This window comes from Lissotriton helveticus, chromosome 8 (assembly GCF_964261635.1).
Source record: "Lissotriton helveticus chromosome 8, aLisHel1.1, whole genome shotgun sequence".
NCBI classification, from domain to species: domain Eukaryota; kingdom Metazoa; phylum Chordata; class Amphibia; order Caudata; family Salamandridae; genus Lissotriton; species Lissotriton helveticus.
Window position 1 is genome coordinate 1,671,496,122 of NC_136069.1, and position 24,094 is coordinate 1,671,520,215.

The window sequence follows — 24,094 nt, forward strand, 5'->3', positions numbered from 1 at the left end:
GAGGTGGTTCGTTGATAGCCATTCTTGGACTTCATTGAGGGTATTGTTGAGTCTTTGAATGTTGTTAAAAGAGGAGGTTTCCAAGTAGATCTGAGTATCATCTGCATAGAGATGAAAGGGGATATTCGCTTTTTCTGAATGGAGGTGAGAGGCTCCATATATATGTTGAACAGTTGAGGGGAGAGAATAGAACCTTGAGGAATGCCTCTGTTAACGGGAACGAGATCGGAGGCAGAGGATTTGATTTTTACTCTTTGTGAGCGGTTTTGGAAGAAGGAGGAGAACCACTGAAGGACCACTTTCTCTGCGGCTGCCCGTTCTTTCAGAGCTTTGATGAGAAGACTGTGGTCTACAATGTCAAAAGCGGCAGACAAGTCTAGGAGGATGAGGAGACAGCAATGGCCAGCGTCGAGGGAGTTGAAGATGTAGTCCATGATGTTGAGGATTGCAATTTCGGTGCTGTATCCTTTCCTGAACCTAGTTTGGTGTTGGTCGAGCAAGTTTATGTTGTCAATATGTTTGTTCAGTTGACGAAGGACACATTTTTCGAGGACTTTGGCAAGGAAAGGGAGATTGGAGACGGGTCTCAAATTATTCAGGTCGGTTGCGTCTAGGCCTGGCTTTTTCAGAAGAGGAGTGACTTGGCCGACTTTAAGGCAGTCTGGAATGGTGCCAATTTTTAGAGAACTGTTTATGATTTCGCACCAAAGTGGAGCTAGGGAGAGTTTCTGCTCTTTGACCATTTGGGCGGGAATGGGATCGAGGATGTGCGAGGAAGGCTTGGAGGAGGAGATAAGTTTGAGGATTTCCGATTCTGAGATGGGGTCACAGGAGGACCAGGTTGTTGCTGGACTTTTTTGTCGCTTGTTGGAAAGCAGTCTTTTTCTGGGGAAGAGGGTTAAGGTCCAGAGAGAGTTCAATCAAGTTGATTTGTTCGTTAAAGAAGTTGGCGAAGTTGGCGCATAAGGTTTTTTAAGGGATGGACGAGGGATGCTGTTGGCTTGGACGTTTGTTTTTTAATGATGTCAAAGAGTTCTCTTGGTCTGTTTTTGGCCTGATCCAACGCGTTCCGGAAAAAAGGTGGATTTTACATTGTTGACATGTTGTTTGTAGTTTCTTCTTGCTGCTCTGAGTTCCTTGTAATGGTTGGATGAGGGGTCTTTTCTCCATAGGCGTTCAAAGGCTCTGAGTTGCCTTCTTTCCTCATTAATGTCCTTATTGAACCAGGATCTGGAGGGAGTGTTCCTGGATTTTTTCAGTTTCAAGGGGGCTAGTTTGTCAAGGATGGATGACATGGTAACGTTGTAGTGGGTTGTGAGTTCTTCAGGAGAGAGGCCTACCGGGGAGATGTGCAGGCGGGACGATATTCTTTCTTCTAACTCCTCTGTGTTGACCTGCGATATGTTTCTTGACCATGACGGGGGGTTGGAGATGGAGGGCAGAGGTAAGGTCTGATTGGGGAGGTGGAATAGTATAAGGTGATGGTCTGACCAGTCTACGGGCAGGGTGTGGTCTATGGTGATTGCGTCGTGATTGGCGATGATGGCGTCCAGGATAACTCCTTGTTGTGGGTTTTTTGAGAGCAGTGCTGGGTGAGGTTGTTGGAAAGGAGAAGATTATTTAAGCTTTGTACAGGAGCACTGTTCTTATCATTCCAGTGATGGTTAAGGTCGCCTAGAATGATATTGTTGGATTCTTGGAGCGAGCACTGTGCGATTAGGTCAGATAGGTGTTCTGTGAAAGTGACGGAGTTGCCTGGGGGGGTGGTATAGAAGGTGGAAGTGCACTAGGTTATTGTTGGGGGTTTTGATGTTGTCGGAAAGGCATTCAAATGAGTTGTAAATGAAGTTATCAGTTTCGGACACCGATAGGTTATTGTTGTGGATGATTGCCACACCTTTTTGTTCTTTTCTATCTTTCTTGATGATAGAGAACCCTGAGGGGACGAGCATATCTAGGATCGGAGGGGAGAAATCATTGATCCAGGTCTCGGTGATGAAGGCAATGTCAATGTCATGGGAGAGAATGGCTTCAGCTAGTTCTGTTGCATGTTTCGAGGCAGACCTGGAGTTTATGAGCATGCAGTTAGAGCGGTGGGTCCCGTTTATTGGTTCCCTGGGGACGGTGATGAGAGAGGAGGGGGTCTGGGGCGGTTTTGGACATGTTCCGGCATAGAGGGCGTTGCCGTAGTCGAGCCTGCTACTGATGACGGCGTGGGTGACGGTTTTTCGTGTGTTGATAGGGATCCATCTATAGATCTTGCGGAGCATGCGGAGGGTGTAGAAGCAGGTTGAGGAGACTGTGTTGATTTGGTTGGTTATGGTGAGTTTTGAGTCGAGGATGACTCCCAGGTTGCGTGCATGGTTGGTTGGTGTAGGGGCGGTGCCCAGGGAAGTGTCGTCCCAGGCTGAGGAGTCGTCCCAGGCTGAGGGGTTGGGTCAGAGGATGAGGATCTCTGTCTTGTCCGTGTTGAGTTTGAGCCGGCTTTCTTACATCCAGTCGGCGACCGCCTTCATACCGCGGTGGAGGTTGGCTTTGGCGGTGAGGGGTTCATTGGTGAGGGAGAGGATCAGCTGGGTGTCGTCGGCATCGGAGATTATGTTGAGGTCATGGAGTCTGACGATGCGTGCGAGTGGAGCCATGTAGATGTTGAAGAGCGTCGGGCTGAGGGATGATCCTTGTGGGACACTGCAGATCGTCTTGGTGACTCCGGAGTGGAACCGGGGGAGGCGGACTCTTTGGGTTCTGTCGGAGAGGAAGGAGGTGATTCAGTCTAGGGCCTTGTCGCGGATCCCTGCGTCGTGGAGGCGTGTGTGTAGTGTGTGATGGCAGACGGTGTCGAAGGCGGCGGAGAGGTCCAGGAGGATTAGGGCTGCTGTCTCGCCGTTGTCGAGTAGGAGTCTGATGTCATCTGTGGTGGCGATGAGGGCGGTCTCTGTGTTGTGGTTCTTGCGGAAGCCTGACTGGGAGGGGTCGAGGATGTTGTTGTCTTCTAGGTAGCGGGTGAGCTGGGTGTTGACGATCTTTTCGATGACCTTCGCCGGGAACGGAAGAAGGGAGATGGGTCGGAAGTTCTTAAGGTCGCTCGGGTCCGCCTTGGGTTTCTTCAGTAGGGCGTTAATCTCAGCGTGTTTCCAGCTCTCGGGGAAGGTAGCGGTCTTGAGTGAGAGGTTGATGATGTTGGCACAGGTGGGGTGCGATGGAGCTGTCGGCCTTGTTGATGATGTGGTGGGGATGTGGGTTGGACGGGGCGCCCGAGTGGACGGAATTCATTGTTTTGATCGTGTCCTCGGTGGTTACGCTGGTCCAAGCGGTGACGTGGTCGGTGGGTATCGGTGGGGCCGAGGTGGTGGGGTCCGTCTGAGGGTTGAAGCTGTCGTGAATGTCGGTGATCTTGCGGTGGAAGAAGGCAGCGAGGGCGTCGCACAAGGCTTGTGACGGCGGGATGTCGTTGGTGCAGGAGCTGGGGCTGGAGAGTTCCTTCACGATGTTGAAGAGTTCCTTGCTGTTGTGTGAGTTGTTGTCGAGGCGGTTCTTGAAGGCGGCCTTCTTGGTGGTCCTGATGCGGTGGTGGTGGTTGCGGATGGTGTGTTTGAGAGCTGGGTGGCTGTCGGGTGTTTTCTCATTGTGCCAGGTGTTTTCCAGTCTCCGACAGGTGACCTTGGAGGCTAGGAGCTCCGGGGTGAACCAGCTGGCCCTCTGACTGGTATCTCTGTGGGCATGTTGTCTTGTCGGGGCTAAGGTGTTGGCGCAGTCTTCCATCCAGAGTCTGAGGGTGTGTGCGAGGTGAGTTTGCAGTAGTTCCTTGGGGATTTTGCCCCAGCAACGTCTAGGGATCTGTAGTGTGCGGTGAAGTGAGACGGGTTTCTGGAAGGTGAAGTAGACGCATCGGTGGTCGGTCCAGGTGAGTTCGGAAGCGTGGCGGAAGGCAACGTGGGGACTGGAGGAGAAGATTGCATCGAGCGTGTGGCCGGCGATGTGGGTAGGTATCGTGACAATCTGTGTCAGTCCGAGGGTGGTGAGGTTGTCGATCAGGGTGGCAGAGTTGCTGTCGTTATTGTTTTCCAGGTGGTAGTTCAGGTCGCCAAGAAGGATGTAGTCGGTGGAGGTCAGTGCGTGCGTGCTGATGAAGTCGGCGATGGAGTTGCAGAATCGATCGCTTCCTCCGGGGACATGGCTTCCTTAGCCCTCCTTGCTCACGGGGCCTGGGGGAAGGGAGGGTGGGTTGTCAGCCCACACGCCCTCCCCTCCGCTGACTACATCCTACTAGGGGACCTCAACTTCCACCTGGAGAACAACAAGGACCGCAACACCACCGCCCTGCTGGAAAACCTCTCCAACCTCAGACTCAAGCAACTGGTCAACACCCCCCCCACTACGCCGGCCACACGCTTGATCCCGTCTTCTCTTCCAGCAAGGTCATCACCTTCAGCCAAGCCACCGCACTCCACTGGACCGACCACAGCTGCGTCCACTTCAGCTTCAAAAGATCCACGACCCACCACCACCCGCAACAGGTACCTCACAGGAATTGGAGCAAGATCAACGCGGACCAGCTCACCACCTCCCTCAACCAGAGCCCACCCGCCAACACAACGGACCCCAACGAAGCAGCCCGCAACTTCACACAGTGGCTGACCGCCTGCGCCGACGACCTCGCACCACTAAAGAACCCGCCCTGCAGACCCAGAAGCAAGAAGGCATCCTGGTTCACCGATGAACTCAAGGACTCTAAGAAGGCCTGCCGCACCCTCGAGAAAGCCTGGCTCCTCGACCGGACCACCGACAACATGACCGCCCTCAAACACGCTACCCGCAAGCACCACCAACTCATCCGCACCACCAAGAAGAAATCCCTGAAGGAATGACTGGACAACAACGCCCACGGCAGCAAAGAGCTCTTCAGCATCGTCAAGGAGTTCTCCAACCCCAGCACCGGCACCAACGACATCACTCCGTCACAAGACCTCTGCGACTCCCTCGCCGCGTTCTTCCACCGCAAGATCGCCGACATCCACAACAGCTTCGGCGCACCACCCACGCACCCAACCGTCGAACCAACGCCCCCCACCGCTACCCTCCGCACCTCGACCACGGTGACCACCGAAGACACAGCCCGCACGATGAACACCATCCACTCCGGATCACCGACCGACCCCTGCCCACACCACGTCTTCAACAAGGCCGACTTCACCATCGCACCCCAACTCCGGAACATCATCAACACCTCATTCAACACCGCCACCTTCCCGGAGAGCTGGAAGCACGCCGAGCTCAGCGCCCCCCTGAAGAAACCTACAGCGGACCCCACCGACCTCAAGAACTTCCGCCCCATCTCGCTCCTCCCTATTCCTGCTAAAGTCATCGAGAAGATCGTCAACAGACAGCTGACCGCCTTCCTCGAGACGAACGGATCCCTCGACCCCTCGCAGTCCGGATTCAGAGCCAACCACAGCACCGAGACCACCCTCATCACAGCCACCGACGACATCCGGACCCTGCTCGACAAAGGGGAAACAGTGGCCCTCATCCTCCTGGACCTCTCCGCTGCGTTCGACACTGTCTGCCACCGCACCCTAGTCCAGTGCCTCAACAACATCGGTATCCAAGAGAAGGCACTGGAGTGGATCATCTCGTTCCTCGCTGGAAGAACACAAAGAGTCCGCCTCCCCCCGTTACGCTCTGAGGCCACCGAAGTCATCTGCGGCGTCCCGCAAGGAACTTCACTCAGCCCCACCCTCTTCAACGTCTACATGAGACCTCTTGCAGCCATCGCACGCCAGCACAACCTCAACATCATCTCTCACGCCGACGACACCCAGCTGATCCTCTCCCTCACCAGAGACCCCGACACCGCCAGAACCTGCCTACACGAAGGGATGAAAGACGTTGCCGAGTGGATGAAGGACAGCCGCCTGAAACTGAACATGGACAAGATGGAAGTCCTCATCCTGGGATCCTCGCCCTCCGCCTGGGACGACTCCTGGTGGCCCCTAGCCCTGGGCACCGCACCCAAGCCAACCGACCACGCACGCAACCTGGGCTTCATCCTGGACTCCTCCCTCTCGATGACCAGACAAGTCAACGCCGCCTCCTCATCGTGCTTCAACACCCTGCGTATGCTTCGAAAGATCTTCCGCTGGATCCCGACCGAGACCAGGAAGACTGTCACCCAGGCACTCGTCACCAGCCGACTGGACTACGGAAACGCCCGCTACGCCGGAACCACAGCCAAGCTACAGAAAAGACTCCAGCGCTTCCAGAACGCCTCCGCCCGACTCATCCTGGATGTCCCCCGACGCAGCCACATCTCCAGCCACCTGAGGAACCTGCACTGGCACCCCGTCGACAAGAGGATCACGTTCCGGCTCCTCACCCACGCACACAAATCTCTCCACGACCTGGGCCCCAAGTACCTCAACGACTGCCTGACCTTCTACATGCCCACCCGCCAGATACGGTCCACCAGCCTCACCCTTGCAGCCGTACCACGCATCCGAAGAGCAACCGCCGGAGGAAGATCCTTCTCTTACCTGGCTGCCAAGACGTGGAACTCCCTCCCCATCCACCTTCGGCTGACCCAGGACCATCTCGCCTTCAGAAAACAACTCAAGACCTGGCTGTTCGAGCAGTAGCATACCCCCCCCCCAAGCGCCTTGAGACCCTCCCGGGTGAGTAGTGCGCTATACAAATGGTATGATTGATTGATTGATTGGTCTGCTTAGGGGGTGGGGGGTTGGAGGCCAAAAGTGGGTGTAGGAGGGGGCATGGGGTGGTGTTGAGTGGGAGTGACAGGAAGTTGGTTAGGATGAGACTCATGCCCTGTAGTAAGGAGGAGAGTAGGCGTTCAATACTGGCGAGGTGGAAATCCGTCTCTTCTTGACGGGGGATGGGGTGCCGTTGGGGGTGATCTCTTCATCACTGGGGAGCGTTGGCCGATTTAGGATGACTTCTATTGTCAGTGGAGGTGATGGGTTGATAGGGATGGGGAGAGATTTGGAGAGATGGCCTATTGTTTTTAGGGGGAGGGGGACAGGGGGGGAGGCTTGCGGAGTGGGTTGTGGGTACCTAGCATAGGGTGTTGTGGGATCCGCGCTGGGGGAGGGTCAGGGGTTAGTGGTAAATCGGAGGGGGCCGTCTCCCTGGCAAGAGGAGGAATTCCGGTGGTCAGAGGATGCGCTATGGAGGATGGGGTAGCAGGAGATGGAGGGTGGTGTGAGTTCCTTGAGGGGGATTGGCTTTTCAGGTGGCGGGTGAACGGCGGGCGGGGGGAGGAGTGGGGGTGCTGATAGTAAGTAGGGAGGGGAATAGGAGGTTGAAAGCTTCCAGGTTGGCATTGTTGGCTTGGATCAGGACTGTGCTGTTAGAGTAGATGGTCACTAAGTGTGATCCCACAGAGTGGCATGGTGGAGGGGGCATAGAAGGAGAGTTTGCAGCTATGGGTCGTCTTGGTCATTTTGGTGATTTGGCATCTGTCTCTCACGACTGATATCCAATAGGTGGGTCTGGTTGTGTGGAATATGAGGTCCATTTTTAATTGGCCTAAGGTGGAGGAATGGTAAAGGTCGGCAAAGAGGGATTCCGGGAATTGTCTGAGTAGTTTGTGTTTAAGGGTTTTTTTTATTTCAGAGAGAGGATGGGCGGGAGGGAGATCAAGAAGAAGTTACGGCCGTGCTGTTTTATGTAGGGTGAGGAGAGAGGGTTAAGGGAGGGAGGTGTGGAGGGAGGCATTCTAACTGGGTAGATGGAGAGGGCTTAGTGAGGATGGTGTCTAATTTGAGGAGGGCTAGTTAGAGACCAGGGGAGCGACGCGGTGGCCGCTGCGGGGAGGGGCTCGTTAGCGGAGGCCTGGGAAGTCACAGGAACTTGAGTCTCCAGATTTAGGGGCAGGCAGCTGGGAGAGAGGGCAGGGGCAAAGGTGCAGCCTCTAGCGCTGAGAGGCTCGACGGTGCAAGCTTTGGGGAGCTTTTCTAGGCGCACGGTGGCAGAAAAAATCTACAGATGTACAGTCTTGGGTTGTGCTGTCCTGGTGCGGTCAGGTAGGAGGGGAGAGAGTAGAGGAGGGCTTCAGGACAGAGAGTGAATGCCTAATGCAAACTGGCAGGGACCAATAGGTGGTCTCTGGGAGTGGTCCGGCGCAATTTGCCTTGATTCAGGGGAGCTTCAAGGAAAGGTTGAGGCTGGCAGCCTTAGATGGAGACGTGATTGCTAACAGCCAATTTTTTAAATTTATTTATTTATTTATTTTTTGGGTCACGCGGTTTGCAGCGTTCCTTGATTGTTTCCGGTTTGGAGCAGGAGCAGCTGGAGGAAGAAAGATCTGAAGCAGGAGGAGGACTCGTGAGCAGGAGGGGGCACGATATTGTCTCGTTATTTCAGAGAGAGAGTGGCCTGAGATAGCTTGAGGCCGCCATTTTGAAGTCAGGTGGGGCTCATTGCCCGGGTGAGGGCGGCTCGGGGTGAGTGTTGTGGTAAGGGCAGTCACTGGGGCTTGCTGGTGGGTGAAGCTCGCTTTTTCCCGTTCACGGTGGACTCCTGGAGAGGCTGGTTAGGATGACCCTGTTTGGCCGCACTTTGTAGGACAGGCAGGGGTGAGGAAGGGAGTTGGGGGCTCTGCTTATTGTGTGGGGGCCGCTTAGGGGTGAGTCGGAGGCAGGAGTCGGGTCGCCGGAGGTCAACGCTGGCGTGACTCACCTATGCCTCTGACTACGAGCCCTGCAGGTTGGTTGTTGCCGTTTTCACTGGTCCGGAAGGTCCGGGTGATCCGCCATCTTTGAATCAGGCATGGCGAGGCGGAGAGCTACACTACCCTAAACCCTAAAACACTACTACGCTACCCACACCACTCCCACCCCTACACTACCCTAAACCCTAAAACACTACAATAAACATACACTACAACACTACACTACCCTAAAACCTAAATCACTACACTACATAAACACTACACTACCCTCCCTAATACACTACACTAAATAAACACAACACCACAACACACACTAAAACGTTTTAAAAAAACACAAACAAACATTACCACACTACTATAAAACTGCCCTAAACCCTACATAAGAAACCCCCCCCCCATGCGCAAAACCCCTTACCTGTCTCCTCTCCAACGTCGCCTACGGATCCTGCTTCCTCCTTCCTGCTGAGTTCACGTCGTTGTGAATAGCCGCCCCTGCCGCCATTACACATTACATCGCATGCGTTGTAAAAGCGCATGCGATGTAATGGTATATGCGAAGTAATGGTATGCGTGGTTTTACCACGCGTTGTAACATCACATGCGTTGAAATACATGCGATGTAAAAGCAAAGCGTGGTAAAACCTGCGTTGTAATGGTTGTTCCCCCACAGAAGGCATTTAGGAGTCCTAAAGTTAGGATTCCTAACTTTACTACTACTTAACTGAGAAAAATCCTAATTTTAAGACTAATTGTCAATTGTCAAAAATACCTTGTTTTGTATTGTCTTTTCAAAAGAAAAGTTTGCACGTATTTTGTAAAAGTGCTCTGGTATCCTGCTTGGTGGTGGCACAGTTTAGTGCATTTGACTATAATGAAGATTCCAATGGAGGAGCACAAGGATTACAGGTAAGTAACAGTTTCTTCTTCCGTGCTCTTTGAAATAAGTATCATATGAGGCCCAAATCTGCAGTACAAAAACATCCCTCAGTGATCCATGGTTATTCGTATTACATATTTTGAGCATGATTATAGCCCCTTTCTAAAGGGGTCAGTGTAGCGGGTGGCACCAGAAGTAAGGTCTATGTTAGAATTCAATTTGGCGTTAGGAAAATTGATTTTTCACAACATACATTTAGTTCACATAGTTCCAAACTGTACTGTTGGGTGTCATACCGAGTGTTGCAGATTCCTTTAGATTCTGAGCCATCTGCTTAGGGTTGGATCTTGGTGATGGTGATAGCAGTGCTGAGGTAGGTCAGTGTCTCACCTTGCTGGCCATGAGTCCTTACGCAGGAGGAGGTTCACCTATAAATTGGGAAAGGAGCAGAGGCCAGTACAGCGCCTCTTTCTTCGTCATGTAATTGGTTCAAGGGTTTGTGATGCTTAGCAATGTTCTCTTGATATTGTTGAGCAGAATGTTATTTATTAATTAGTGGTAAATGTCTCTTCAGTCTTTACAATGACCTACCTTTGCAGCAAAGTCATTACCCTGACTGCAACGTTACCATATGTTACTCTACCACGCAAGTTGTTACAGCGACTTGCTGAGGGGGCACATTGTTGGACTGGTGTTGGATTTTTAAGTCCAACACCTTCCCTACTGTTGCGCAAGCTTGAGTTGGAATAGTATTTGATACTATTTCAAACTCCAGCGCCCCCTAAAGCAAGTCGTTGTTATGGCTTGCATGCTAAAGTAACAAATGGCAATGTTGCAGTCAGGTAGTGACTTTGTTGTAAATGCATGTGGAGTAAATGCATGTGCGGTTCTGTCATACAGACTTAATTAGCATACCACAGGGATGTCAGAGCGCTTTACAGTATTGAAGAAAGACTGATATTACATAGATGCAAACTATTCCAAAGATCAAACTTATAGAAGCATTAAAACAGAATATGTTTGTTTTTGGTAGCTCCTCAACGACCATAAACATCTGAAATTTTTGACTAAAGGCAGAATATACATCACCAACTTCTGGAACCAGGTGGATGTTGTGGCAATTAGTCTCTTCACAGTCGGCGCAGTCTGCAGGTTGGTTTCATTGTTGCTTCCCTGACCTAGACAGTACATTTATTTTATTTAGAAGTGTCTTATATAGCATGGTCCACAACCTGTCCAGTGCACCGGAGTGATTTCCAGAGTAACCAAGATGCTTGACAATGCCTTGCAGTGTCAACAACGTGACACTTTAAAGCAGCCTATACCACTTTCTGCCACTGGTAAACTAAAAGCAAATGACACACAACTAATGAACGAAATGTGGACCAAATCAAACATTCACCCCCAGTCAAGAGATCTGGGTTAAATCCATCATTCTTTTGTACACAACACCACCACGGTTTAGAGCCATATGCAAATTAGTCTTGACCCTTCTCCTCGTGGGAACAGTCCATCCCGAACTGCCAAGCCAGGTCCTCTTTGCACCAGAAACAAGCATCCAGGGACCAGTTTCTGGGTATCACACCTCATCCGCCAGGCTATATTGAATCCAGTGGCACACTGAGTCTGGGACCCAAGTCTGGGCATACACAGAGCACTTAGGGCGAAAAAGCAATAGACACACAAATCATGTATGGAACGCAGAACAAATTAAACTTATACTCCAAGTCAAGAAATCTGGGTTAAATCCATTATTCTTTTGCTCACCATGCCGCCCCAGTTTATACGCAAATCAGTCTTAACCCTGCTCCTCATGGGATCAGTCCAGTCAGAACTGCCAATCCAGGTTCTCCTTGGATCAGAAACAAGAATCCTAGGACCAGTTTTGGGGTATTACCCCTCATCAGCCAGGCTTGTTTGAATGCAGTGGCAAAGTGAGCCTGAGACCCACATCTGGGCATACTTGGAGCACTTAGGGCTAGAAAACAAAAGACACAGAAATGTTGGACGGAATATGGAACAAATCAAACATTCATCCCTAGTCAAGAGTTCTGGGTTAAATCCATTGTTCTTTTTCTCACCATGCTTCCGCAGTTTAGACCCATCCAAATACAAATCAGTCTTGACCCTGCTCCTCATGGGAACAGTCCAGTCTTAACTGCCAAGCCAGGTCCTCCCTGCACCAGAAATTAGCATCCTGGGACCGATTTCAAGCTAGACTGGCTGATGACGAGTGATACCCCGAAACTGGTCCCATTATGCTAGTTTTTGGTCCAGGGAGGACCTGGCCTGACAGGTTGGGCTAGACTGTTGCCATGGGAGCAGAGTCAAGACTGATTTGTATATGGCTGGATATAAACTGGAATGGCATTGGGAGAAAAAAAAACTATGGATTAAGGCCCAGATCTCTGTACTGGGTGAACGTTTGACATTGTTCAGCATCCCATCCATCAATTATTATTTTTGTATTTGTCACCCCAAATGGGACGGGTATGCCCAGACGTGGGTCCCGTGCTCTCCATGCCACTAGAGTCAAGCTAGCCTGGCCGATGAGGGGTGATACTCAGAAACCGGTCCCAAGATGCTTGTTTGTCATCTGGGGAGCACCTGGCCTGGCAGTTCGGGCTGGTCTGTTCCTATGGGGAGCAGAGTCAAGACTGATTTGTACATGGCTGGGTTTTACCTGGAATGGCATGGGGAGAAAAAAAACAATGGAGGTAGGCCCAGATCTCTGCACTGTGGTGGATGTTTTATCTTGTTCAGCATTCTGTTCATCAATTGTTCTGTTTGCATTTGTCACCCTGAGTTGGACAGGTATACCCAAACGTAGGTCCCGTGCTCTGCATGCCAATGAAGTCAAAATGGCCTGGTTGATGAGGGGGTGGTACCCTGAAACCGGTCCCAGGATGCTAGTTTTTGGTCCAAGGAGGACTTGGCCTGCCACTTCGGGCTTGACTGTTCCAATGGGGAGCAGGGTCAAGACTGATTTGCACATCGCTGGGTTTAAACTGGAATTGTCAGGATATGCTCCGCATAATCCGGTTTCCGCAAGTAAGGGTCCACCTCTTGACGTTACCAACACCCTGAGTAAGATGCACAGAGTATTCAAACCATCAGGCGAGGGAAAGGAAAGGAACAGCAGGGAAGGAAACCTGAAATAACAAAAGACAATAATATAAACAGTGCATGGAATTCAATGGCTACTCTCGTGTGATCTCACTAAAACTCCAGTATCCCAGATGTAGAACTGAACACTGGCATCAATAAGATACGCTTCCACAAACGATCACTGATCATATAAGTAACCTAGAAGAATAAAGAGTACACATGAGCATACATCACATAGCCATTCTCAAACAACCAAGTTTGTTTATAACCACACACATACCATATGACATCCTGCAGGCCTTATTCAATAATAGGTTTTCTGTATAACTTTGTCCCAGAAGGATTAACCTTTCCCCATTGTTATCCAGTCTGCAGTGCGAATTACACACACCGCAATGCCCGATGTCTTAAATGATTAAAGAAAAGAAATGCAACTAAAAAAGAAATATGCTAACATGTGGTTCTTGTCACCAACATGTTATCTCCTTTCTCTTTCCCAAGTATCAGAAAGAACACAGCAACGCGTGGTTGCGACCACCAACGCGCTCCGCTTCTTATACCTAGTCCAGTGCTTAATATAGAAGTGCACACTGCAACGCGTGGTTGCGACCACCACTGTGCTCCGCTTCACTTCAAGAAGCTAAAGCCAAATGTCAAACACGCTTTGAAGCAAGGAAATGAATCCTACCTTCCTCAAAGTCGTAGGACTCCTGCTGCACTCCAACACTCCCATAGACGGGAACAGAATACTCCAGGAAGGCTAGCAAATCCAAACGGAAGGCTGAGCTTCCGATGCTGAAGCGGAGAACCACAAAATGAACGAATTACGCACACCGATCATTGCGTTAGTTCACCTAAGTACTTCCTCCCAGCTAGGATCATGGGAGTTGGAGTTCCCTTCTATGTGAGGCAGGCGCCGCTATGTCAAACCTGACAGTTGGTCCCCCCTCCTAGCGCCTCCTAGTGCCAGGCTTTGCAGGGAATCTGCGATGAAAGGAGCGTACTGCGACAGGGGCATGCACATCATGACATCTCTCAGCTTTAGTTTATACACCACCAGGTTTATCTTTTTCTGGATGACATATGGACTGATGAACCTAGGATGAAACACACTTCGTAGCTTAAAATGGATGTTCTTGGTGGAGAGCCATACCCTGTCTCCTACCTGGTAATCCGGACCATCCTTCCTGTGTCGGTCTTCCCACCTCTTGCATTCCTGCTTGACCTTGATCAGATGTGACCTGACCTTCTGATATACCGAGTGCAGGTATCTCATCTGCCCCATGACAGTTGGCTGATTTGCCACCTCCCCCGGGATATGAATGTGAAGGATTCTTGCATCGAAACCATAAGTAGCGCAGAAAGGTGACACTCCCAAAGAACTATGCCAAGCGTTGTTGTACGCCACTTCCGCCATCCATAGCATGGACACCCATGAATCCTGGGCCTCCCCGGCGTAGCAATGAAGATATTTCTTTAGGGTTTGATTTAGTCTTTCGGTTTGCCCATCTGTTTGTGGGTGAAAACTTGTAGAATGCGTAGAAGTGATATGAAGTGCTTGACACCATATTTTCCAAAACCTGGCTATGAACTGTGAACCTCTGTCCAATACAATTACTTCAGGCACTCCATGGAGACGAATGACATTACTCAACAACAGTTGTGCAGTTTGACCTGCAGTGGGGAGATTTGTACAGGGAATAAAGTGACCCAACTTGTTGAGACTATCTATGACCACCAATATCGCTGGTTTTCCTTGGTCAGGCGGTAGCCCTGTCACAAAGTCCAAACTAATGTTCTGCCAAGGTCTCTTAGGAGTTGGCATAGTCATCAACTTCCCTTTTTTCCTGCTTGTTTCATTCTTGGCTATGGCACAGACCTCACACTGAGCTACCCAAAAGGAGACATCTGATTTCACAGTTTTCCACCAGAAATGTCATTGTATTAACTGGAGGGTTTTATGTATTCTTGGATGACCTGCTACTCGGGACTCATGACACCAAGAGAACGCTCTATTCTGCAGACCAGATGTGGGCAAAAACAATTTGTTGTTAACAAACTGAAGCCCCTGTTTCACGGTGAGTCCACATTCCTTTGCAGCCCAAGTCACCCACCCTGCCTTGTTTTTTGAGTATTTGACACTGTCCTAGAAATTTTCAGCATCTACCACACAAATCACCTTTGATGGTACCACAATAGCCTCCAGATCTGATTTGACACTCGAGTCATCCATAACCGTATGTCTGGAAAGAGAGTCTGCCTTCCGGTTGTCAACCCCAGGCCTGTATGTAATCACAAAATCTTATTCGGCAAAAAATAGCATCTACCTCATTTGCCGCTGAGTGAGATGTCGAGCAGTTTCCATATACTGAAGATTCCTATGGTCTGAATATACAGTAACCAGGAAAACAGCCCCCCACAGATACTGTTTCCATTCTTAAAAGGCTTTCTTGATTGCTGGTAGCTCCTTCACAGCAATTGTGTAGTTTCTTTCTGCTACACTCAGTTTCTTTGACAGACAGGCCACAGGATGGAGTTGATCAGTGGTCTGGTCTCTTTGTGATAGAACAGCTCCATTGGCTTCATCCGAAGCGTCTGCCTCAACCACAAAAGGAAACTCTGGTTTAGGATGAGCAAGCACTGGAGCAGAAGTGAAAGCTTGTTTGAGATACTCAAAAGCTACCTCCGCTTCACTGGACCAATGGAAAGTTACTCCTTTCCTGAGTAAACGTGACAGAGGAACAGTTATCTGGGAAAAACGGAGGATGAATCTGCGATGGTGATTCACAAAACCCAGAAAACACTGAACATCTCTCACACTCTTGGGAGTGGGCCATGACCGTACTGCCTGTACCTTTCGCTCAGCCATATGTAAACCTGGTGGGCAAAGCATGACTCCCAAAAATTCTACCTCAGTCACACCAAACTCACATTTGCTCAGTTTGCAAAAAAGACTGTGATCTCGCAGTTTCTGTAACACATTTTTAACCTGTTTTGTATGTAACTCGACTTCCTCAGAATAAATAAGGATGTCAGCGATAAATATACCACCACACACAGTTCCACATACTCCTTCAAGACATTGTTCAAGAAATATTAGAATGCCCCCGGGGCTTTACAAAGGCCAAACAGCATCACCATATATTCATATAACCCGTAACGTGTCTTGAAGGCTGTCTTCCATTCGTCCCCTTCACGAACACTAACCAAATGATACGCTCCCCTTAGATCTAGCCTAGTTTAAATATTTTCAAAAAGGGGGTGGTGATGGACAGAGTATCTGAGTTAATCAGAACACTCCTACCCAGTCAACAGAACAGGGCTTGATCCATCACCGTTTTTTAGCTCACTGCACCATCCCAGTTCAGAACCTGGCTATATGCAAATTAGTCTGTCCCTGGCCCAGTGCATCATGGGAACAGGGCAGACCAAACTACCAAGCCAATTCTTCACTGAAAAGGAAACAAGCTTCCGGGTCGGTTTCTGGCATTACAGCCGTCTTCGGCCCGGCTTGCTTGAATCCTGATGGTGCAGTGAGCAAGGGACTCATGTCTGAGCATACCCTTCCACACTCATGGTGGCCAAAATAATTTCAAAACGGGGGTGGTGATGGACAGAGTATCTGAGTTAATCAGAACACTCCTACCCAGTCAACAGATCAGGGCTTGATCCATCACCGTTTTTTAGCTCACTGCACCATCCCAGTTCAGAACCTGGCTATATGCAAATTAGTCTGTCCCTGGCCCAGTGCATCATGGGAACAGGGCAGACCAAACTACCAAGCCAATTCTTCACTGAAAAGGAAACAAGCTTCCGGGGGTTTCTGGCATTACAGCCGTCTTCGGCCCAGCTTGCTTGAATCCTGATGGTGCAGTGAGCAAGGGACTCATGTCTGAGCATACCCTTCCACACTCATGGTGGCCAAAATAATTTCAAAAAGGGGGTGGTGATGGACAGAGTATCTGAGTTAATCAGAACACTCCTACCCAGTCAACAGATCAGGGCTTGATCCATCACCGTTTTTTAGCTCACTGCACCATCCCAGTTCAGAACCTGGCTATATGCAAATTAGTCTGTCCCTGGCCCAGTGCATCATGGGAACAGGGCAGACCAAACTACCAAGCCAATTCTTCACTGAAAAGGAAACAAGCTTCCGGGCGGCCCGGCTTGCTTGAATCCTGATGGTGCAGTGAGCAAGGGACTCATGTCTGAGCATACCCTTGTGGAGAAGTGTGGCTCAGGGGTTAGAGGCAGCAGACCCGGAAGCTGAGATCGGTCCTGGACCAGGGTTCAATTCCCCACCTCGGCGGGGTCTTGGGCTAAAAATTCCACGGACTCGATAATTCTCGCCCCGGTGCCTCCTCGACTCACGGGTTCACACTCTGCGACTCTGGGCAATAGCTTGCTTAATCTCCACAACGGCCCCTCGCGGCGGGATGCCTGACTTTCACCTTGTGGATACCCTGCTATCTCACAGGGGAATACCAGGAAGGGTTCCCTAAGCAAGCGCCGGGACACCCACTGCGGGTAGCTGTGCGCTATATAAGCTCAACTACATTTACATTTACATTTACTCATGGTGGCCAAAATAATTTAAAAAAGGGGGTGGTGATGGACAGAGTATCTGAGTTAATCAGAACACTCCTACCCAGTCAACAGATCAGGGCTTGATCCATCACCGTTTTTTAGCTCACTGCACCATCCCAGTTCAGAACCTGGCTATATGCAAATTAGTCTGTCCCTGGCCCAGTGCATCATGGGAACAGGGCAGACCAAACTACCAAGCCAATTCTTCACTGAAAAGGAAACAAGCTTCCGGGCGGCCCGGCTTGCTTGAATCCTGATGGTGCAGTGAGCAAGGGACTCATGTCTGAGCATACCCTTCCACACTCATGGTGGCCAAAATAATTTCAAAAAGGGGGTGGTGATGGACAGAGTATCTGAGTTAATCAGAACACTCCTACCCAGTCAACAGATCAGGGCTTGATCCATCACCGTTTTTTAGCTCACTGCACCATCCCAGTTCAGAACCTGGCTATATGCAAATTAGTCTGTCCCTGGCCCAGTGCATCATGGGAACAGGGCAGACCAAACTACCAAGCCAATTCTTCACTGAAAAGGAAACAAGCTTCCGGGTCCACCCTAAGCGTGGAAGGGTATACTCAGATGTGAGTCCCTTGCTCATTGCACCATCAGGATTCAAGCAAGCCGGGCCGAAGACGGCTGAAATGCCAGAAACCGGTCCCCGGAAGCTTGTTTCCTTCCCAGTGTAAGAATTGGCTTTTGTAGTCTGGTCTGCCCTGTTCCCATGATGCACTGGGCCAGGGACAGACTAATTTGCATACAGCCAGGTTCTGAAACTGGGATGGTGCAATGAGCTAAAAAACGGTGTTGGATTTAGCCCTGATCTCTTGACTGGGTGAGAGTATTCTGCTTAATTCAGAGACTCTGTCCATCACCACCCCTTGTTGTAAATATTTTTGTCCACCCTAAGCGTGGAAGGGTATACTCAGATGTGAGTCCCTTGCTCATTGCACCATCAGGATTCAAGCAAGCCGGGCCGAAGACGGCTGAAATGCCAGAAACCGGTCCCCGGAAGCTTGTTTCCTTCCGAGTGTAAGAATTGGCTTTTGTAGTCTGGTCTGCCCTGTTCCCATGATGCACTGGGCCAGGGACAGACTAATTTGCATACAGCCAGGTTCTGAAACTGGGATGGTGCAATGAGCTAAAAAACGGTGTTGGATTTAGCCCTGATCTCTTGACTGGGTGAGAGTATTCTGCTTAATTCAGAGACTCTGTCCATCACCACCCCTTGTTGTAAATAGTTTAAATATTGGCATCCCTCACCTGATCTAATAACACAGATATAAGAGGCAAAGGGTATCTATTGCTTATGGTGTGCTTATTGAGCGTGCGATAGTCCACACACGCCCTCAAATCCCAATTCGCTTTTGTTATAAAAAACAAAGGAGAAGCTGCAGGTGATCGGGAAGGCCTGATGAAACCTATCTTCAAATAGTGATCCAAATAGTCTTTCAGATACTTTGTCACTGGTACCAATAATGCATACACACGAAAGGCTGAGGTGGTAGCCCCATCGACCAGATCTATCCTGCAGTCATGCAGTCATGCAGTCATGCAGTCATGCAGCCATGCAGCCATGCAGTCCTGCAGTCCTGCAGTGGGGTGGTTACTGCTCTGCCTGAGTTTCACTAAAAACATGGTAATCAAACTACAAAGAGGGGAATTGAGGCTACTGCGCCCGCACTGTTAAGAAAGTCCATATAAGTAGAAAAAGGTACAGGTGCTGGTGATCTGGGACACAATCCCCTGAATCCCAATATTGGAGAGCCAAATAGCTTGGCTTACCGAACAAATTTGCACAAAAACGACCCGCACTCTTCAAATGTAACTACAAAGTCAATGCAATTTCAGAAGTATATATTGATAAAATTCAATTGTTCTTATCGATGTTCTCCCAAGAATTCATAAGTCAGGTTTTCTTCATCAGAAAAGATACTTTTATTCACAAATGATGATTAAAAAACAATAGCCAACGCGTTTCGTCCGTGACCGGACTTCTTCAGGGCTATATAAAAATACAGAACATAAAATATTTACATTTAGGAAGTTACGATCAATTTACAAATGATGTACATACAATTCATCTCATATGCATATGAGCAATAGAAAAACTAGATGAAGCATTTTAATTTACATTTTCTCCATGTCAGTAAGAGGTATTGTTTACCTATTTAAGGGAGAACAATCTGGAAAAAGCTGGTACGGTCATCATTTAGGCACTTATTCAGTGTCAACAGCAAATATTTAGCATTATCACATTTTTTAGTAGTGTCAACATTTATTTTATAAAACACCACAACCAATCAAAGCTATTCTCATGCAGTTTTACACTGCTTGTGCGTTACAAATCAATATAGACATGATTCTTGTAAAAAGGTAAACATGCTAATTCAAAAATTAATAGAGTTTTGATATATTAGACATAGTTGGTGACCCCTATACTGAACACTGAGACGCCGAGGGAGTGTTTGTGCTAACCTGCTAACCTGTTCCCTTTCGCCATCAGCTGCTCGCCGCTCCCGCTTCGCGGGAGCCGCTTCGTGGGAGGACCCACCAAAGCTGTTTTCTCCTGCCTGGTTGCCGAGAGGGAGGAACACCTGTGGAGGCTGCAGGGGTAGCGCGGCAGGGACTCACTATCCCAGGAGTCCCTGCTTGACCACGTAACATCCGGTCAGCACCCCCCTGCGTGCCCCGCCCACCACCGGCAGACCGGTAAAAAGGAAGCTGAAGCGCCTGCCCTGCGTGACCCCTATACTGAACACTGAGACGCCGAGGGAGTGTTTGTGCTAACCTGCTAACCTGCTCCCTTTCGCCGTCAGCTGCTCGCCGCTCCCGCTTCGCGGGAGCCGCTTCGTGGGAGGACCCACCAACGCTGTTTTCTCCTGCCTGGTTGCCGAGAGGGAGGAACACCTGTGGAGGCTGCAGGGGTAGCGCGGCAGGGACTCACTATCCCAGGAGTCCCTGCTTGACCACGTAACATCCGGTCAGCGCCCCCCTGCGTGCCCCGCCCACCACTGCCCATCCTATAACATCAGGACAGAGTCCGCCCTGCGGGACGCAGGCGGGACGCCGGGCGAAGCCCGGGCAAAGGGCAGGCCGTCTGTGGCCATCCGGGGCCAGTAGGGGCCGGGACGGGCCACCCCTCTAACAATTCAGGTAACACAGTGGCATGCTGTTGTGGATCATACAATATTGATTTTCTCGTATAATACTTTATATGTCTACATACTCCCCAATGTCTACGCGCTCAGGCAGAACCTCTAGACGTGGGGGGAAGACCACGATAGGCACAATGGACAATTTTATAACCCGTGCCGTTTCTGTTGTGGAAAAAGAAATCATTTTAGCAGAACGCAGGCTATCACGCGAATATTTGGAACATAAACGCTCTTCGCTAGGAACATTGGCACAGGCTAAATCTCCAAAGAACGTTATCCCTGTAGAACCTTTATTTTCTACAACTCCTAGGCACGTGCAACCTTGTGCTGTCGATCCACGGCAAGATAATGGTCTGCTTGATATCATCTCTGATCATGCATCCATCAACAGAATTGCGGGTAATATTGATACAATAAATTGCGTAGACAACATAGTAGTCGACCGATCGTCCCTACCCGCAATATTGGTACATGAAATGCCTGCAGAACAAGCTTTAACTTCTCCCCTTCACAAAGTAAGTAGAGTTGCAATAAAGAAGAAAAGATTGGTTACTCCGAGGAAAGCCTACAGACTAAAAACTCTGAAGAGAATACGCAGGAACTATATGAATAGGGGCGTGCTCTATAAACCTCTAGAGCCAGAAACTATGAATATTGGGCCAGAAGTAAGCGATCAACAACGCCTGGTGCTGGATAACGAATTGCTAAATTGCCCAAAAGATCCACCAGTGGCAAATTCTTTACTTGACCAGATCCAATTGCTCATGACAACCTTGCTGTTACCAGTAAATGAAAAACTAAAAGGGCTATCGGAACGTCTGGACAAATTCGAGCAAACTTCATTGGACAACTTCTTTTCCCTAAAAACTTTGGTAAAATTACACTCCAAGATTGGAGCAGATACCACAAGGGTGGAACCGAGTACCATAGCTACAAATTCAACGCAACAAATTGGACCACCTAGGAGAGATAAAGCGTCAGACCAGAATAGCATTAACACTGCATCGAGGGGACGTTAAGTAGAGATTCCCAACTCACAGCCAAACAATGAAGGAACTCAACTGGTTGTTCCCCCAAAACCTGCGCCACGCAAAGCAAAACAGGTGACTAGTACCACTATCTCTCAAGTCCCTGTATCGTCAAAACAAGCTGATGTGATAGGAACTACAACTTGCACTATCAATGGTGGTTTGGTCAATAATGCTCAGGTAGTTGACCACAACAGAGACAGACCCGTGCCTAAAAAGATCCCAAACGCTCACCTACCTCCGGGGTGTCAACCATACGTGGTAGTACTTACTGGTGTCCCTCCCTTGAAAACCAACAAAAGGGAGTCTTATGATGAACTGAAAAACAAGACCCTATATTGGTTGAGAGAAAATAGACCTTTGCCACATTCTGTTAATTGCCAGGTTATCCAAGTCCGAAGAGTAAGTTGGTTGGGCACTAGACCAAAAGACATAGCAGGGGATTGTATCTTGGTCAACTTCAAAGACCCCTCCGTCGCCCACCTTGTGTATGGTCAGAATCAACGAAGAGGTCACCTGGGTGTGGAAAAGTAAATTTTGCCATGTTCTGTGTCCCTACGCGTCCTCCATCATATGTTATATGTGCATGATTAATATGCATATGTTATTCCCCATGTTCGATTAAAGACGCAATTATAGTTGTGTCCACCTTTAGTATGTCAGTTTCCAGTTCTCGTGAATACTACGAATATCAGGCCTATGTAAAGCTACGTTGCCACGTTTCTCAGTGTGCACGTTATTCCATTGTAAAGTCTCCGTTTCTAGGCCTCAAAAGGGCCCGGACACCAGATTCAGCTCCTGTCTCCTGAAGCCTCGCTGAGGAGCGATACAGCCCCCACCTGTATCCTCGACCCTTCACTTACTTCCTGCCTCGCAGTGCCCGGTTCAGCCTGGCTCTGCCTCTGAGTCTGCCAAGAGTATGTTATGATTCGAGTTATCAGTACAGCCCTCCTTCTCTGCATTCCTAAAGCTACTGAATCGCATCAATAGTTTCCGTCATTGTCTAGCCTCTACGTCTCCATGTAAGAGAAATACTGCATTTAATGGTCATTTAATATTCTTCATCACGCACTACATGTAGAATAATGCATGCTCCAGTCTTAGAGTCTGTTCGCCTTTACCCCGATAACTTTTGGATTCCATCAACATGTTCTCTAAACATCAGATACTAGATACTGCTTAGGTACATGTCGCCCTGACTCTCCAGACTTCAGTCTCTGCTCCTAGCACAGAGTTCATAGCCCCCAGCTTCTCCTAGTAACACGTCATTGCCAGTTTGCGCGCACCATCAGGTTAGAGGTCCCGGCTCCTTAGGTAGCCCCCTCCATGGTTTCCACCCCATTCATGACATATTCTGTTACGTTTGCATCACATGTCTATGTATACGCCCTGTTACACCTCTTTTCACCCTTATCTTTCGCGACTGCTACGCGTCACGCCTATTGCTCCACCCACTGCTACGCCTATTGCAATGTAATGCTATGTGTTTGCGTTATGTATATATGCTCATGTATCTGTTATTAAATACCACGCTAGCCATTCCAGATCCTGACCCCGGCAGCGCTGCCAGGGCTTGCCATCCTATTCCTGTGCAGGTTGTCCTGTCCCTGTCCTTATACTGTATTAAACCTGCAAAACTCCTACTACCTCGAATCTTGACTCTTATTTATTGAGCTATCTGTTATTCATTTATGCATTCAAAAAGAGAGGTATTATTTATTTATTTACCACATAATGGCGCCCGAACAGGGACTTGCCCTTTCCCCACGCGCCGGTGAAGCCACGCCGGCCCCCTGACCCTCTGCAGCCGTGACGGAACCATACCGTGCACGTGCAGATATTTCTGCTTCAAGTATCCCTCAGGCCCACGGAGGAGACGGAGGAGGCGGTCCAGCATCCAGACGAGGCGGTGGAGGAACGCGGCGAGTCCCGACCAGAGCCCAAGCCGAGAGTCCAAGGTCCGAGGTATCCGGAGGTCCACCCGTAACTGAAGTCCGAAGTTCGTCGTCCGTCGTCGTAGCAGTCCAGTCCAGTCCGAGGCCTTCCGTTCTTGCTGCCCGGTGAGTACCGTTACTGGGGTAGTATCTAGACAGGGTCAATTTAATTGACTCTGGTCCGTGGGTTGGTGGTACACAGACCCACAAACGAAGTGTCCACTTCGGTGGATGCGGGTCCTGACGTGTCTCTTTATGAGACCGGTAAGTTTCGTACTGTTTCAGCAGTGCATCTAGTTTCTGTTCTAGTCAGTTCTGTTCTCGAGAAAATTCATGTATTCTGTGTTCCGTATTCCAGGTTGTATTCTGTTCGAACTGTTATTCTAAATGTTCTTCATGTATTTTGATGTTGTGGTATGAGTGTGAAGTAATTATCGTGTTTATTGTGTAATTACGTATTGTGTCTCAGTTACAGTTCAGTCATGCCCTTGTTTTCTAAGTTACGTCAGTTAAAAACTAGAAAGGGTCTGCTGGAAGCAGCAGTTCCTGTCCCGCCTAGGGACAGTCCAGGTCATTTTATGTATCAGAAGCATGGCATAAGTGCCATATTATATCTAGATTTATGGGTAGAGTATACCAAAGAGTTAGAGGAAAAGTATAGATGGCCTGTGTCAGGCACATGGGATGCCGAGTGCATCATGAGAGTAGAAGAAGCATTA

At 49.4% G+C, this 24,094-nt stretch overlaps 1 protein-coding gene across 7 annotated transcripts in view; it reads left to right on the forward strand.

Annotated features, from left to right (window-relative positions):
* Positions 1 to 24,094, forward strand: part of LOC144773616 (transient receptor potential cation channel subfamily M member 2-like) — a 4,189,411-nt gene that overhangs the window by 2,216,629 nt on the left and 1,948,688 nt on the right. For 6 of the 7 annotated variants that reach the window (XR_013600029.1, XR_013600030.1, XM_078658762.1 and 3 more), the window contains one exon: positions 10,597 to 10,715. The exons of the other annotated variant lie outside the window; for it this stretch is intronic. Coding sequence is in view for 4 of the 6 variants with exons in the window: in XM_078658762.1 (XP_078514888.1) it covers positions 10,597 to 10,715 (119 nt within the window). In the remaining 2 variants the exon portion in view is untranslated. The remainder of the gene's footprint in view (positions 1 to 10,596; positions 10,716 to 24,094) is intronic. 7 annotated transcript variants of the gene reach the window in all.